At 43.0% G+C, this 13,528-nt stretch overlaps 1 protein-coding gene across 5 annotated transcripts in view; it reads right to left on the bottom strand.

Annotated features, from left to right (window-relative positions):
* ZNF521 (zinc finger protein 521) overlaps positions 1–13,528 on the bottom strand; it is a 283,327-nt gene that overhangs the window by 159,950 nt on the left and 109,849 nt on the right. For all 5 annotated transcript variants that reach the window (XM_060310466.1, XM_030842565.2, XM_070046973.1 and 2 more), the window contains one exon: positions 1,957–5,309. In XM_060310466.1, coding sequence (XP_060166449.1) covers positions 1,957–4,869 — 2,913 coding nt within the window. In that variant the 5' untranslated portion in view covers positions 4,870–5,309. The remainder of the gene's footprint in view (positions 1–1,956; positions 5,310–13,528) is intronic.

Here is a 13,528-nt window from a genome sequence, read left to right as displayed (position 1 = left end):
CAGATAAAGACTATTCATATGTCCTCCTTCATTTTTAAAATATTTCACCTCAAATGGTATTATAATATAGAGCAATTTAGAAATATCAGAAAATCTAAACCATGAACAGATAAGAAGAAACAGGCACTTGCCTCTCCATAAATCTATTAAGACACAAAAGCTAGATTTTGCTTGGTTTTAAATGCACACATACCACCACAGTCACAAACACACACACATACAGAGATTCATTTTAAACACCTTTTATATACTATTTAAATTAAACCTGAATATAAAAACTCTTCTATATATGTTAAGCAGAACAAGACAAAAGAGAGGAATAATTTTCTGCATAAACTTTTTAAGAATTCTTGTTCAAAAGCATTTAAAAATAAAACATTTGGGGGAGATTTGGGGAAATGTGAATATAGATTTATAGATGATAGTATGGATTTCTTTAATTTCTTTAGCTGATTTCAATAATTGCCTGAGTTAATGATATTGTGGTTAAATAGGAAAATGCCCTTTTTCTTCGGAGATAACGTTATCTTCAACTTACTTTCATGTAGCTCAGGTTAATTAAAAAGGTTGCAAAGAGAGAGAAAAATGTAACAAAATGTTCGTAACTGATAAACCTGTGACATGGATACACGGACACATACATACGTTCACTGTGTTATTCCTTTAACTTTTCTATAAGTTTAAACATTTTTGAGATAAAAAGTTGGAAAAAGTAATTCATTTCATATGATTACAACTAGAAATATTTGTTTCAAAAGAAGTGATCTGATCCAACACATGAGTCATGAACCATTGTCAAAACAAGGTTCTTCCAGTTTGAAAGGATTTTGTTTATTTAGATGAGAGAAAGGTGCGGATTTACTTGAGGAGGAGAGAAGGGAAGGCAGCTTCAAAGTTTGGGAGTTTGCCTGTCACACAGATGCACATTTCAGGAGGACGGGCTCTGCGTTCGTCTTCTCAGCCTTCCCCTACTAGCTGAGTGATGGCTATCTGCAGAGAGATGCAGGGGGACCTTGGAGAGGGTGTGAGTGCAGAGACAAGATAAGGAAAAGGCAGTGACCCCAGACTGAAGGGAGATAGGTCTCCCCGGGGTTTTCATTTGGATGGATCTCCAGATAGGGGCAGGTAGGGAAGGGGAGAGAGCTATTAGACACCAGGTGATAAAGCATAAAGAAATTATAATAAAATGAGCCATCCTCTGCTCAGCTTCAAGGAATGATGACTTACAAAACTATTTCACTGTAAATGAACTTGTTTTTCAGACTCATTATGCGAAAAAAGACCCAAAACGACTCTTCAACTAAGAAAAAAAACCAAAACATGTTCACTTTGAAACCCAAACCCAGAGAGCGAAGACTTGGGGAGAGTGCCTTTAAAACGAATGTTGACCATGTGGCGCTTAATAAACGTAGGGGCTTTGAAAACATCCTGTTGTGAGAAACATCTTCCTCACTACCCAGAAGACAAAGAGAAACAGTGAGTGCTGACAACACGGTATTAAAAAGCCAGCCCTACCCAATTTGTTATCCACAAACATATATATTCTCTTTAATTTACTCTAAGCCAGAGTGTTGGCTCATAGCATTTTACTTTTATGTCATTATCTCTCTGCCATACACACAAGTCATAGCTGGGGATTTCAACTCGCAGTGAAGCTACACTGAGATTCCAGATCTCAGGTAGTGTTGGCATGAGTGCAGGTCTCTTCAGTCATAGAGAAGACGATATCCTAGGGAGTCTGGAATTAGTCCTATTTTGCACCATTCAAGCCAAAATGCTGCTTATCGAGAAGCAGGTAATTGCTAGCTAATGGCTATGGGGGAAAAACCACCACCGCATTTTGATCCAAACACCTCTCGGCACCTGACAATAATTAAAGCTGAGCAAAGTGTAAACGTAAAGTGGAGACAGATTCTCGAGGAGGTTAAAGAGCAAACATTAAGAAGGCGAGTTTACCTCATCCGACTGGGAGGGGCTGATTCTGGGCATGGGCGATACTTGCGGCGTTTTCAACTGCGTGCTGTTGCCGTCTGCCACCAGCTCTCGGTGGACCGTTTGGATGTGGTTCTGGAGTTCACTTTCAGACTCAAACTTAACGTTGCAGCTGGAACAGCGCGTCTTCAGCGCCCCGGCCTTGCCCTTACCCTCCATGGCACTCAGGTTCTCATTCTGGCCCAGGCCTGGTCTACTCGTGCCGGGAGGGACGCTGATGCCCGGGCTCCCGCTCTTACTGAGATTCACGCAGCCGGCACACAGACCATATGGCAGGCCGTTGATGTCAAGTTTCACCAGATCTTGCTTGGAACGGAATTCCTTGAGGCAGGACGCGCACTTGTACAGTTTGGGGACATGCTGGCCACGCCCCGTGGCCTGGACCGCAGACCCGTTGCCCGTCTTTTGCATGTGGAACGTCCCGTGGATTTTGAGTTCTAAGGTGGAGGTCACCGTCTGCATGCAGACCACACAGCGAAATCCCGTCAGGGAATTCCTCAGGTCGGGGTGCATTTGGCAATGCTCTAGAAACTCCTCTTCGCTCTGGAGCGGCATCTTGCAGATGCGGCAGTTTCCGGTATCGAGGCTCTTACTGTGCGTGACTTTGTGTTCGGTCAGAGTCAAGAGGGAGGGGAAGCGCTCCCCACAGATGGGGCACATGTAGTGTTTGACGGGGCCCAGGTGGGTCTGCATGTGTTCCCGGAGGCCGTTTTCCGAGAAAAAGGTTCGAGAGCACACGTTGCACTTGTAGTTGCCTTTGATGAGCTCGGCTTTCTTCTTCACGATGGCGCTCTCCCCGGGCCGGATGTTATGGTCCCGCAGCTGGTGGTTCTGCAGCAGGGTCTCCATGGTGTAGGCCGCCCCGCAGATGTCACAGCCGTACATGGGCTCCGAGGTGTCCACGTCCTCCTCGCTCCCGTCGTGGCTGTTGTGGGACTCCTGGCTGTTGGTCAGCAGGGTCTGCAGCTCCACCTCCTCTTTCTGCGCCTGCTCCGAGGCCCCGTTGGCGCCGCAATTAGGCGTCTTGGCGTCAAACACGCAGTGCTTCTCCCGCAGGTGTTTCTCCAGCAGGATGATGGCGTGGAAGGCTTTGCTGCAGAACTTGCAGTTGTACTTCTTGCTGTGGGTGGTGATGTGGCACTGCAGCTCCACCTCGGTGCCGAAGGACTCGCCGCAGAAGATGCACTTGTGCACTTTGCCCTGGTTCTCCAGGTGGTTGTGCTTCACGTGCAGCTGCAGGTCTGTCTCGTTGCGGAAGTCCCAGTTGCAGGACGTGCAGCGGTAGACTTTCTTCTCATTACTGTGCTTCACGGCCAGGTGGAGCTGAATGGAGACCTTCGAGTCGAAAACTTCTTGACAGAGGGTGCAGCGGAAGAAGACGAAGGTGTGCATGTCCAGCAGGTGTTTCTGAAGGTCGTCCACTGACGTGAACTGCTTGTCACAACTCTCGCAGATGTAGTACGTGGAGGTGATCATAAAATGAATGGTGACGTGCTTCAGCAGGGATTCTTGGTTGGGGAACTCCTTGTTGCACTGAGGACAGGTCAGTTTCGGTAGCACGGTGTCGAGATGAGTTTTCAGGTGAGTCTGAAAGCCGTCCAGGGACGTGTACTTAGCACCACACTGATTACAGATATACTCTCCCGCTGGCCGCGCAGGCGCACCTCCGACGGCCTGCATCATCTTAAGAGATGTCTGCTCTATGGCCACAGGAGAGAGGGGGCTCAAGGCCCTGGATTTCTTCCCGTTGTGAATATAATTCAGGGCCAAGGGAATGTTTTTATGATTCTCTTTGATGTGCTTGTTCAGTTTAAGAACGCTGTTGAATATTGGAGAATTCGTACAATAGGAACAAGAATAGACTTCTACGACTGGTTCTTTTGGAGTCCCGAGCACTGGAGACCCAAATCGGGAGCCACTGAGGTCGCAGTGGACCTGCCTTATATGCTCTTCAAGGGAAGAGTCAGTGAGGAACCCCATGTAGCAATGGGGACAGAAAAAAGCGTTGCTGTCCTTAGCCGCAGGGTTGGCAAATCCGTGAGAACATCGGATGTGTTCCTGAAGGGTGTTGAGGTCATTGACAACTTCAGAGCAGAAGTTGCACTGGTAGACGATGGCAGGCATGGCAGAAACGATCAGACCTGGGTCCTGAGCTTCGTGCACTTGCTTAAGATGTTCATTGAGGTTATAGAGGGAGGGCAACACCTCCAAGCAATACTGACAAATGTGGGCCTGCTCTGGCTTATCTAAATGCATAGTTTTCAGGTGAATCTGCAGAACCGCCAGACTCGAAAACAACTGCTTGTTGCAGTAAATACAGCTGTAGGTGACTTTTGCCTGTTTACTCGAGGGGACGGTCATGTCCGGGGTTTGCTGAGAGGCCCGCTTCCTCCCTCGACTCTTGGGGATTGGCGGGGCGGCTTCCACCATGGTCGAGCTGTCCACTGAGAGGTTGGAGTCCGGAGTCGTGCTGGACACGGAGGTGTAGCCCACCGTGACCAGGGAAGGGCTGTTGCTGTGGTTGCATGACTCCGGTTGCTGGTGACTATCCATGTGGCTGTACAGTTCCTCGACGGTGTGGAAGCTCTCGGAGCAGATGGTGCAGGAGTTCTTCTTCTCCCCGCCGTGCATCTGCTCCATGTGGTTCATCAGGGAGGTCTCCTCCACAAAGAGCTCGTGGCAGTAGACACACTGGAGGGCCGCCCGGTCCTCGTTCGGGGAGCACTCGGGGTGGCACTCTGCAATGTGCTTCTGGAGGTCTTCCGGGAAGTCAAAGCCTTCCTCGCACTGACTGCACTTCTGAGTGTCCTTCATCTTCCAGTCCTCCATCCTGGAACCGGACTGGGAGCCGTCCTTGTTCCTTTCGTGAACCTGCATGTGTCCGTGTAAGGAACTAGAGGACAGGAACCCACGGCGACAAATGGCACATTTATATGGCTTGTTGGACGTGTGAGTCTTTAAGTGGATCTTGAGGTGATCACTTCTGGAGAACGCGGCATCGCATTCGCTGCAGTGGTACTTCTTGTCCCCAGTGTGGAGTTTGATGTGGCGATCTCGGCTCCGCTTGTGTTTGAACAGCCTACTGCAGTAAGTGCATTTGAAAGGCAGCTTGTCGCTGTGACTCTGCTCATGGTGCTTTAGGTAGCTGAGACGGCTGAACGACTTGTCACAGAATTGGCATGGATAAGGGAGTCCAGGGCCACCTTCTTCCTCTCCAAAATCGCAACCTTCTCCGTGGCTGGGGGAAGTCTGGTCCTTGCTCGAAGGTGAGGAAGCCGGCCAGGAGCAAGTGGGGTCATCTTCCACATCCACTCCATCTGCAACAAAAAGCATCGGAACGTTTCATTTTCCGTGTTGAGAGTTGAAGAGTGAGTTTACTGTACCACTGTGAGTGTACTGTACACAGGGTGGGACCAACAAGAACCTTTCAGGGAAAAAAAAAAAGGAGAGAATATTTGAGTGGAACACTTTCAAATCCGAGCCCCAAGCTTTTCTTCTGCATTTACTTTTCACTGGATTGTAAAATATAAAAAGATATTAAATAGTTCTGTGCCTAAATTACCCTTTTATTACTTTTTATCATTCTTCTTTAGAAGCAACGTATGTATTATGCATTGACAATTTTATTAAAATGCAGATTTTAATATATTTAATGTTTCTTTTGTGTTCATTCTAAAATGATTTGCATATTATGTGAGCATCTGAAGGACCAAATGAAAAGAGGAAATATTACAGGAATGATTTAAAATTAATGCAGTCAACCCAGATGTCTAATATTTAATAAAATATTCCCTCTGAATTTTGCTTGTTTTTATATAAAAAGGCAATTCTGAAGACCAGAATCTTTTATGGGCTTCTTATTGATACAGACCTTATTGCATGCAGCAAAACAATATTAAAAAGTAAGCACATGAAAGAAGACAGAAGACACAATAATAATTATGTCTTGTGTAATAAAAGACAACCAGGACTTCTTCAATAACTGTAAGATTCGAATAGCATAGGCCAGAAAATGGATTATTAGATGTTAGACGGGTACTGCTAGATATTACATGTAGCTAGGATCAGACAGGATCAAGAAAAAAATGAGTTTCACAAGGGCCAGATTGTAATAGTGTATTTTGTTTGGAAAGTTCAAGAGGTGGCCCACCATTTCTTCCTTTTGCAAAAGCTTCAGCAGCATGAACTTCCTTAGCCAAACAGGACCTGCACTTTGAGGTGAGCAGAGACAAAGCAACTTGTGAAAAACTGGAAACAGGAAAAGTGATAAATGATTATGCTAAATGCTGAAAGATTTATGGGTAACAAAGAGAAGACAAACAAGCCTGAAAGCCAGATATAATCTTAGCAAGTTATCCATAACGTAACTCTGCTTTATATTGGGCGGTTTTTTAACCACGTTTGTAGCTAGTGTACACTCTTACTTCTGTCACTTTCTTAATATTCAAGTGGAAAATGAGACCTTCTCAAGTAGGTTGTAAAACCTCTTTCTGGCTTTTCAGAACAATCTATCATTCAGGATCGGAAGACATTGTAAAAGCTTTTCATTCTCCAAAGGAGCCAGATTTTTCATAAAGGCAGACAAGTAAAGACCATGGAGTGTGCCTGGTGGAGACAGTGATTCTATTAGAATAGTAGGTTCAATTAGAATATTATTGGGGTATTCCAATAAGATGCAACTAGAATATGATCAAATACATTTTAAAATTCTTCAAAGCTAAAGTTCACTAGCAAGCTATATTATTAACACAAAAGTAGAAACTGGCAAGCATTATGTAAACAAATTCCACGTCTGCTTTCTTTAAGGTAACAAGATTTTCCTAGATTATCAACCTCTTGCTTATCCACAGGAAACAGATGAGGATCATTCCTTTCCTGCATCTAGAAACTGATGACAACACCATCTCACTATCAATGCCAGATGGCAACCATCTAACTCTGAGAAAACAACCAAACACCATTCCTGGATCCCTGCCCACTGCAACAGAGCTTCGCAATACAAGTTGAAAACCACATGATTTTGCATCCTCATTTATATACGTCTATAACCTAACATGTTTCCAGCATAAGAAAGAGTCTGACAATTGTGGGTGTGATTTCAGTTTAAGGGTGAATACACATAAAGAATATATGCAGATAAACACATCACCTAACATACAGAGAGACAATTTTGAAAAATTAAAAACAAAGACTTCAATGATGGTCTAGCTTTCCCCTTAGAAGACATGAGCTACCTAAGGCTGGTAGCCCTAAAACAAACCAAAGTTTGGAAATATTTCCCCTAATTAAAAAGTTTACTCTCTATTAAATTTGCTCAGCATTCTAAGAAGAAAATCTACCACTTTCCACACATTCCTTGTTTAGGCTTACATCCTGTTGTTTCACTTAAAAATATTTTCAGACACATCATCTCATTTGTACAGTTGGGGAAAACAATGAATCAGAATTTGTCATGCATCTAGACTGAAAGAACAGAGCTACTGAGCCTGAAAATTCAGCAAGTGAATTTATTATTAAATTGCAGATTATGCCCAGGCATGATATATCATTATACAAATGCACCAAGAATTATTGAGCAACAGACCATTATAAACATGACACCATGCTTAAATCAGGTTCTTGTCTGTGGGCCATGCCTGACTATACCTCTTACATACCTGTTCTCCTAAGCTTATAAATTTCAAATATAGTCAAGTGAGCTGAGGGTCAGGATCAAGTTTTTACTCAAACCAAGATTCAAGGGAACTAGAAATCTTCTCTTCACTCTCTCTCCTGTCCCTATTACTTGGTCTTGGGATAAAGAGGACGTGATAATCGAAGATGATGTGTCTTTGTAACTGAGATACACGGAAATCACCTACCGGCTTCCTAATTAGGGCTTAGGCTGAGGGATTGAGGGACACTCAGCAGAAGTAAAAAGTTTGAGCAGGGAATGCTACTTTTAGAAAAATAAGCAAAGGTTTCACGAAAGGCTGATTTCTGTTTTAAAATCTAAATTGTAAAACGCTCATTTGCTAGTGTTGTAAGTGGGCCTTTTCTCCCTGGGATGCACAAGGAACTCACTGACAAGACTCCCAGGGGTGTTGATCCATGCTCTAAGGGTATCAGAATCTCCCCAGACTTTTGTGGTGTGGTGGTGTTGCCAACATTCTCCGAGGTCTACCCAAGTCTTTGAAAGCTACTCGTCCCCATTACCTTAAGCTTTTTGGCATTCACAACACAAACTATGTTTAAATGGCTACTACAGACTTAAACAATTTCAATTTCTTTTTTTCATCTGGAAGAAAGTGTGGAGGATTCTTTCAACTCCTGTTACTGAGTCAACTTGGACTTTTTTACCCTTTGACACTCACTAAGTGCTACTTCTTACAGAAGTGTGTTTCTGTGTTATGGTACGTTTTCTGCATTTCAATGTGAAGTACTTAACATGTCCATGTTAAATTTTAATTTTTTTTGGAATCAGTCACTTCACACTAGCTGACTCTCAGAGAGCTATAGCTCTTACAACGGGAAGAAGAAGAAAAAAACAACAACAACAAAAAAAACTTTGCTGGAAACCGGCTCCGTGGCCTAAAAGTCTATTTAAAGATGCAAATGTGTGTGCATAGTTAGTGCAGATGTTTTTCTACAGCAACTGTACTTGCTGAGTTTCACCATTTCCATAAAGCACATTAAAACAAGTGTGTGAACACTCGGAGATGAAAGTCTCGAACACTCCTGAGACTTTCAGTGGAAAGGAGAGCCGCCTGACTTTTCTCCAAGCAGACAGGAATGCCCATGATTCAGCAGCCTGAGTAAATAAAAGAGGTCCTTATTTCCTAATTTTGCTGGCTGGCCACACTGCAGCAGCCTCTGTGCTCCTGCCAAAGGGGATGCAGAACTGGAACTACACCCAGCAGCTGAAGGCCTGTCTTTGTTAGCCAGCCAGGCTTTCCCGACCATCTTCTGGCAACAAAACTGCCATATCCTGCAAGGAAGACCTCCATCTCGGGCTTGATGGTTCTCTAGTCTGCCTGAAAGGACCAAACAACAGATTTTGCTGGGTCTACGTCGGAGGATGACAGCTGGAAACTCAGTTAGCGGCAGAGCAACACCTGTTCGGTCCTATTTATGGGGGAAAGTGCTCACTAACAGAAAAGTGAAGTCGTATTAGAAGGAGGGATTGTGCAGGAAAAAAAAAGACGCCAGAGCACAAAGTACCTCTGTGACATGAGCCATCGCCCCTCATGTACCAACCCTGGAGGAGACAGCAAAGATTGGCTATGATTTTACCCTGGCTACTGGGGGATGGACAGACGAACACACCCTGGGAAGGGCTGCTGGGTTGCCAAATGGGGGGCTGATAATGTCCGTCTACAGCCTGTCATTGTGGAAGAAAAATGCTGAGGGTCTGGCCATTCTTTGGCTTTCAAATCCAACTGAAGTAGCCAATAAAAAAATAAGGTCAAAGAAGGAGGAAGAGAAGATGCACAGGAAGGTTTGGGGTGATGCTACAGCTTTTTATTTTTGCACCGTAAAGCATGTCTTAGTCTTAGGGTAAAGTACACGCTTCTGGAGGGCAGGGACCAAGCCTAATTTTAGAATGCTGACTCCAACAATACGGGCAATCCTGAAATTATTAAGGAGGAAGTCAAGTAACAAAGTGGATTGACTCACTGTACATGTTAAAGAAGTGATCCGAATCTCTGAAGTTATGGAAACTTCCAATACATTTAGTTCTTCGTAGGGCTGGGCCCACGAGAAGCTGGCTTACTGATGTCCTTTTGCTACCTGAGCTCATTCATTGTAAAGGCAGAGAACTCACTAAACTGCCCTCGGGGACTCAGTATCATGTGTGTGCAAGTGCCACACAGCAAGATTTCTTTAACGGGGACAGGATTTACATCACTGGTGACTTTTCAAGTGAGGAAAAGAAGCCCGAATACTGACAGCTCTGGTACCTCTCTTTTCGAAGAGCAATAACTCAGAATGAGAACTAAAAGTCAGGAGTCCGGAGTTTTATTTCTAGCTTCGTAACTGACTTAGAGAGTGACCTGGCCAAGTCATTTAATCTGCCCCTACCTAGGTATTTCACCTGCAGTATGAAGATGATAATTCTTGCTACTTACCCTCTGGGGTGTTACAAAGATTAGTGAATATCTCTAGGGCACCTATCATCGCTGAAGGAAAAGCTGCATATGTAAACAAAAAGACTTACATGTGTTGCATGCATGTACCTTTTCACATGTAAGCTTCTTAATGTGTGCAGTATAAACATATTTTAACATTTTCTTTTCTTTAATTGAACCACTGGAATATCAGTTTTAGGGACTGGCCCAAATAGTGCCTTAAGCATTCACAGTTGTATATTCGGCCACCAAGAAAATAAAATATAAATTGTTGGTGATATCTAAAAGGTAATGGACCATAAACCCAAGTATTAAATTATTATACATATGATACAATCTTGGCCTTTACTGACAGATAACCTTGGAACAAGTATTTTGCTATGTAATTCCAAAGCCAAGGGTGGACTTCGGAAATGACCTCTCTTATCCCTCAAAACACTAGCAGTACAATCACTGCATTATTTAACATCAAAATAAGTTCATTTAGTAGATGATTTTTTTAAGCGTAGGACAGTAGGTGAAAGCATGAGACCAAAGGAAATTTCCAGGTTATTTCCTCCATTGGCTGAAAATGGTTCTTTCTCTCTACCAGCATGCTCTAGGAGCAGTTCTGAACTTTCATACTAGAGTTCATAGTCCTTTTTCCACTCATTAACTTAAGACACCTTAAGACAGTTAAACTGAGAATCTTGAGGGAAATATACAGGTATGCACAAAGGCTGAGAGAAGTTAGGTGCTATCAAGACAGAACAATATTTTGAAATGTGTGTTTAACAGACACAGGTAACAAGGATATTTGTCATGTTAACCCAGAGCCATCACAGTAACAACTCTGCATCATCGTATTTAAAATCATCTCACCAAATTGCACAATACATTTTAAAGCAATGATCTAAATTGCTGAAGGATATGGTCATTCTAAATAAATCATTATGCATTATTACACAATTGTTTCCTTTCATTCTCAACAGAAGTGTCAACAGTTTTAGAAAGGCTGCAACTTCAGTAATATAGCTATCACACTTTTTAAAAAAATCAACCGTCCCACATTAAATTCACTCCTTTGTCATGTAACTTATTTAACTACTTGAAAAGGAATATTCTTTACTGGGTGTTCAAAAGAGAAAAGTGAACTTGAAAATTACTTATAATTCACAGACGCTTTTAAATTCTGTAATATTACAAACTGTACTGGAAGGACCAATTAAATGCATTAACAGTTAGGTTAGGAGGGAAAAGGGTGGTCACTCATTAATGATAGCAGCTGTGGGAGCTGCAGTTGGAGGAGCACATTTTTTAACACAGTCAAGATGAATTCCAGATATCAGAGCTCAGAGGTTATTCTTTTTTTCCTTTCAATACTCTCTAATAAAAAAGAGGCTCACTTTCCCCAACAATCCTTTAATGCTTTGGATGAGCCAAAGAGATAAATTGGTATCACCCCCGCGCTGTCCTCCTTAGGTAATCCTGGGCTTTATATCCAAGCTGTCTCTTTCACCAGACACAGTTCTGTTACGTGTGCGGAGAAGTACAAATGTTTCGCTTGCTGTTGCTTAAAGTTCATTTGAACAGACGGAGCTCAATGAATTCCATCTTCCGCCGCCAAATTAAACAGAAAACAGTGCATTCTTAAGCAGTTCACACTTAACTCCACCTCTCAAATCGGAGGAAAAAGCTGACGTGAAACCAGTTAAAGAACAGTCATCGTCTCTCTCACGGAAACTGAGACGTGTTTCTGAAGCCAGACAGAAGGAAAAGCGGTTTCCAGTTACGTACGGGGGTGAGCACAGCTTTGCTGTTTCCATCTTTTGGCTCACTTAAAAATATATATAACTAGCGATAAGCACCAACCTCTTGGCGTTCAGTAATTGGCAATCATGTGCTACACATCTGTTTACAGTGCTGTGGCTGTGAGCGTTCTACATCATTTAATGTATTTATCTCTCCTTTAATAATGACAGCCATCATCACGGTGAATTTCCCGTCTGTTTTCTTTTTATCTCAACTATTTTGAGTTAAAAGGCGTGTTTTCGTTACTTAGAAGTCTTGTATTTATATATGACCTCATACCACAAAGAATTTGAAGTACTTCTTCATTGCTTATTTCATTTATTCATTCATATAACCAACATTTATTAAACACCTACTATGTGTTTAGGTCTGATAACTAGCTTATGAACTCTATAAATTACTATATATATATATATATATATATTTTTTTTTTATTTAAGTCTTGGCCTCTGGGCTTCCCTGGTGGCGCAGTGGTTGGGAGTCCGCCTGCCGATGCAGGGGACACGGGTTCGTGCCCCGGTTCGGGAGGATCCCACATGCCGCGGAGCGGCTGGGCCCGTGAGCCATGGACGCTGAGCCTGTGCGTCCGGAGCCTGTGCTCCGCAACGGGAGAGGCCACAACAGTGAGAGGCCCGCATACCGCCAAAAATAAAAAAAAGTAAAAAAAAAAGTTTTGGCCTCCTTGTCTATAATATCAGAAAAATTCTAGCTTTCCCCATAGTTGATATAATAAGAATCAAACATGACATTGTATGAAAGAGCTTTCTGAACTGCTACAATATAAACATGTACTAAATTATTACTACTACTCTAAAAGTCAAAGTTACCGTTAGGTTATAACTGATAAATGTGAAAACATTACAGAGGAATAAAAATTAACTATAATTTAGTGGTTGCTTTCTTCATATTGAAATTCTAAGAATTTTAAAGGACTTAAAAGGCATTTTTGTTTAAAAATAAGAAATAGGAATTGAGTTCCCTGCCGGTCCAGTGGTTAGGACTCTGTGCTTTCACTGCTGAGGGCCCGGGTTCAATCTCTGGTCAGGGAACTAAAATTCCACCAGCCATGTGGCCAAAAATTAAAAAAAAAATAAAAATAAAAATAAACCAAAATACAAAAAAAAAATCTGAACGCTAATAGTAGTTATCTTGAAAATCAATGTGCAGGAGCTCATTCTTTAATAGCAGCACACACTGGCAAGCTGTGATTAATCCATTAGTGGAATAAAATCCCCACAATGGGATGGCTTGCATTCAAAATCTTGAAGCCACATCCCATAGTTCTGACTCCAGCCCAATATCTCACTATTTTACCTATTCAGAAATTTCTCAAGGGCAAATTCTACTTTGCTTCAAAATCCTTTGCTCTAGTGTGAAATATACCTATTAAGCTTTGAAAATATAGCCACACCTTTTTTTTTTTTTTTTGGTGGTACGTGGGCCTCTCACTGTTGTGGCCTCTCCTGTTGCGGAGCACAGCCTCCGGGCGCGCAAGCTCAGCGGCCATGGCTCACGGGCCCAGCCGCTCCGCGGCATGTGGGATCCTCCCAGACCGGGGCACGAACCCGTGTCCCCTGCATTGGCAGGCGGACTCTCAACCACTGCGCCACCAGGGAAGCCCCTAGCCACACCTTTTG

The sequence above is a fragment of the Globicephala melas genome, chromosome 13 (assembly GCF_963455315.2).
Source record: "Globicephala melas chromosome 13, mGloMel1.2, whole genome shotgun sequence".
Lineage (NCBI taxonomy): Eukaryota > Metazoa > Chordata > Mammalia > Artiodactyla > Delphinidae > Globicephala > Globicephala melas.
This window is presented reverse-complemented; position numbering and strand designations above follow the sequence as displayed.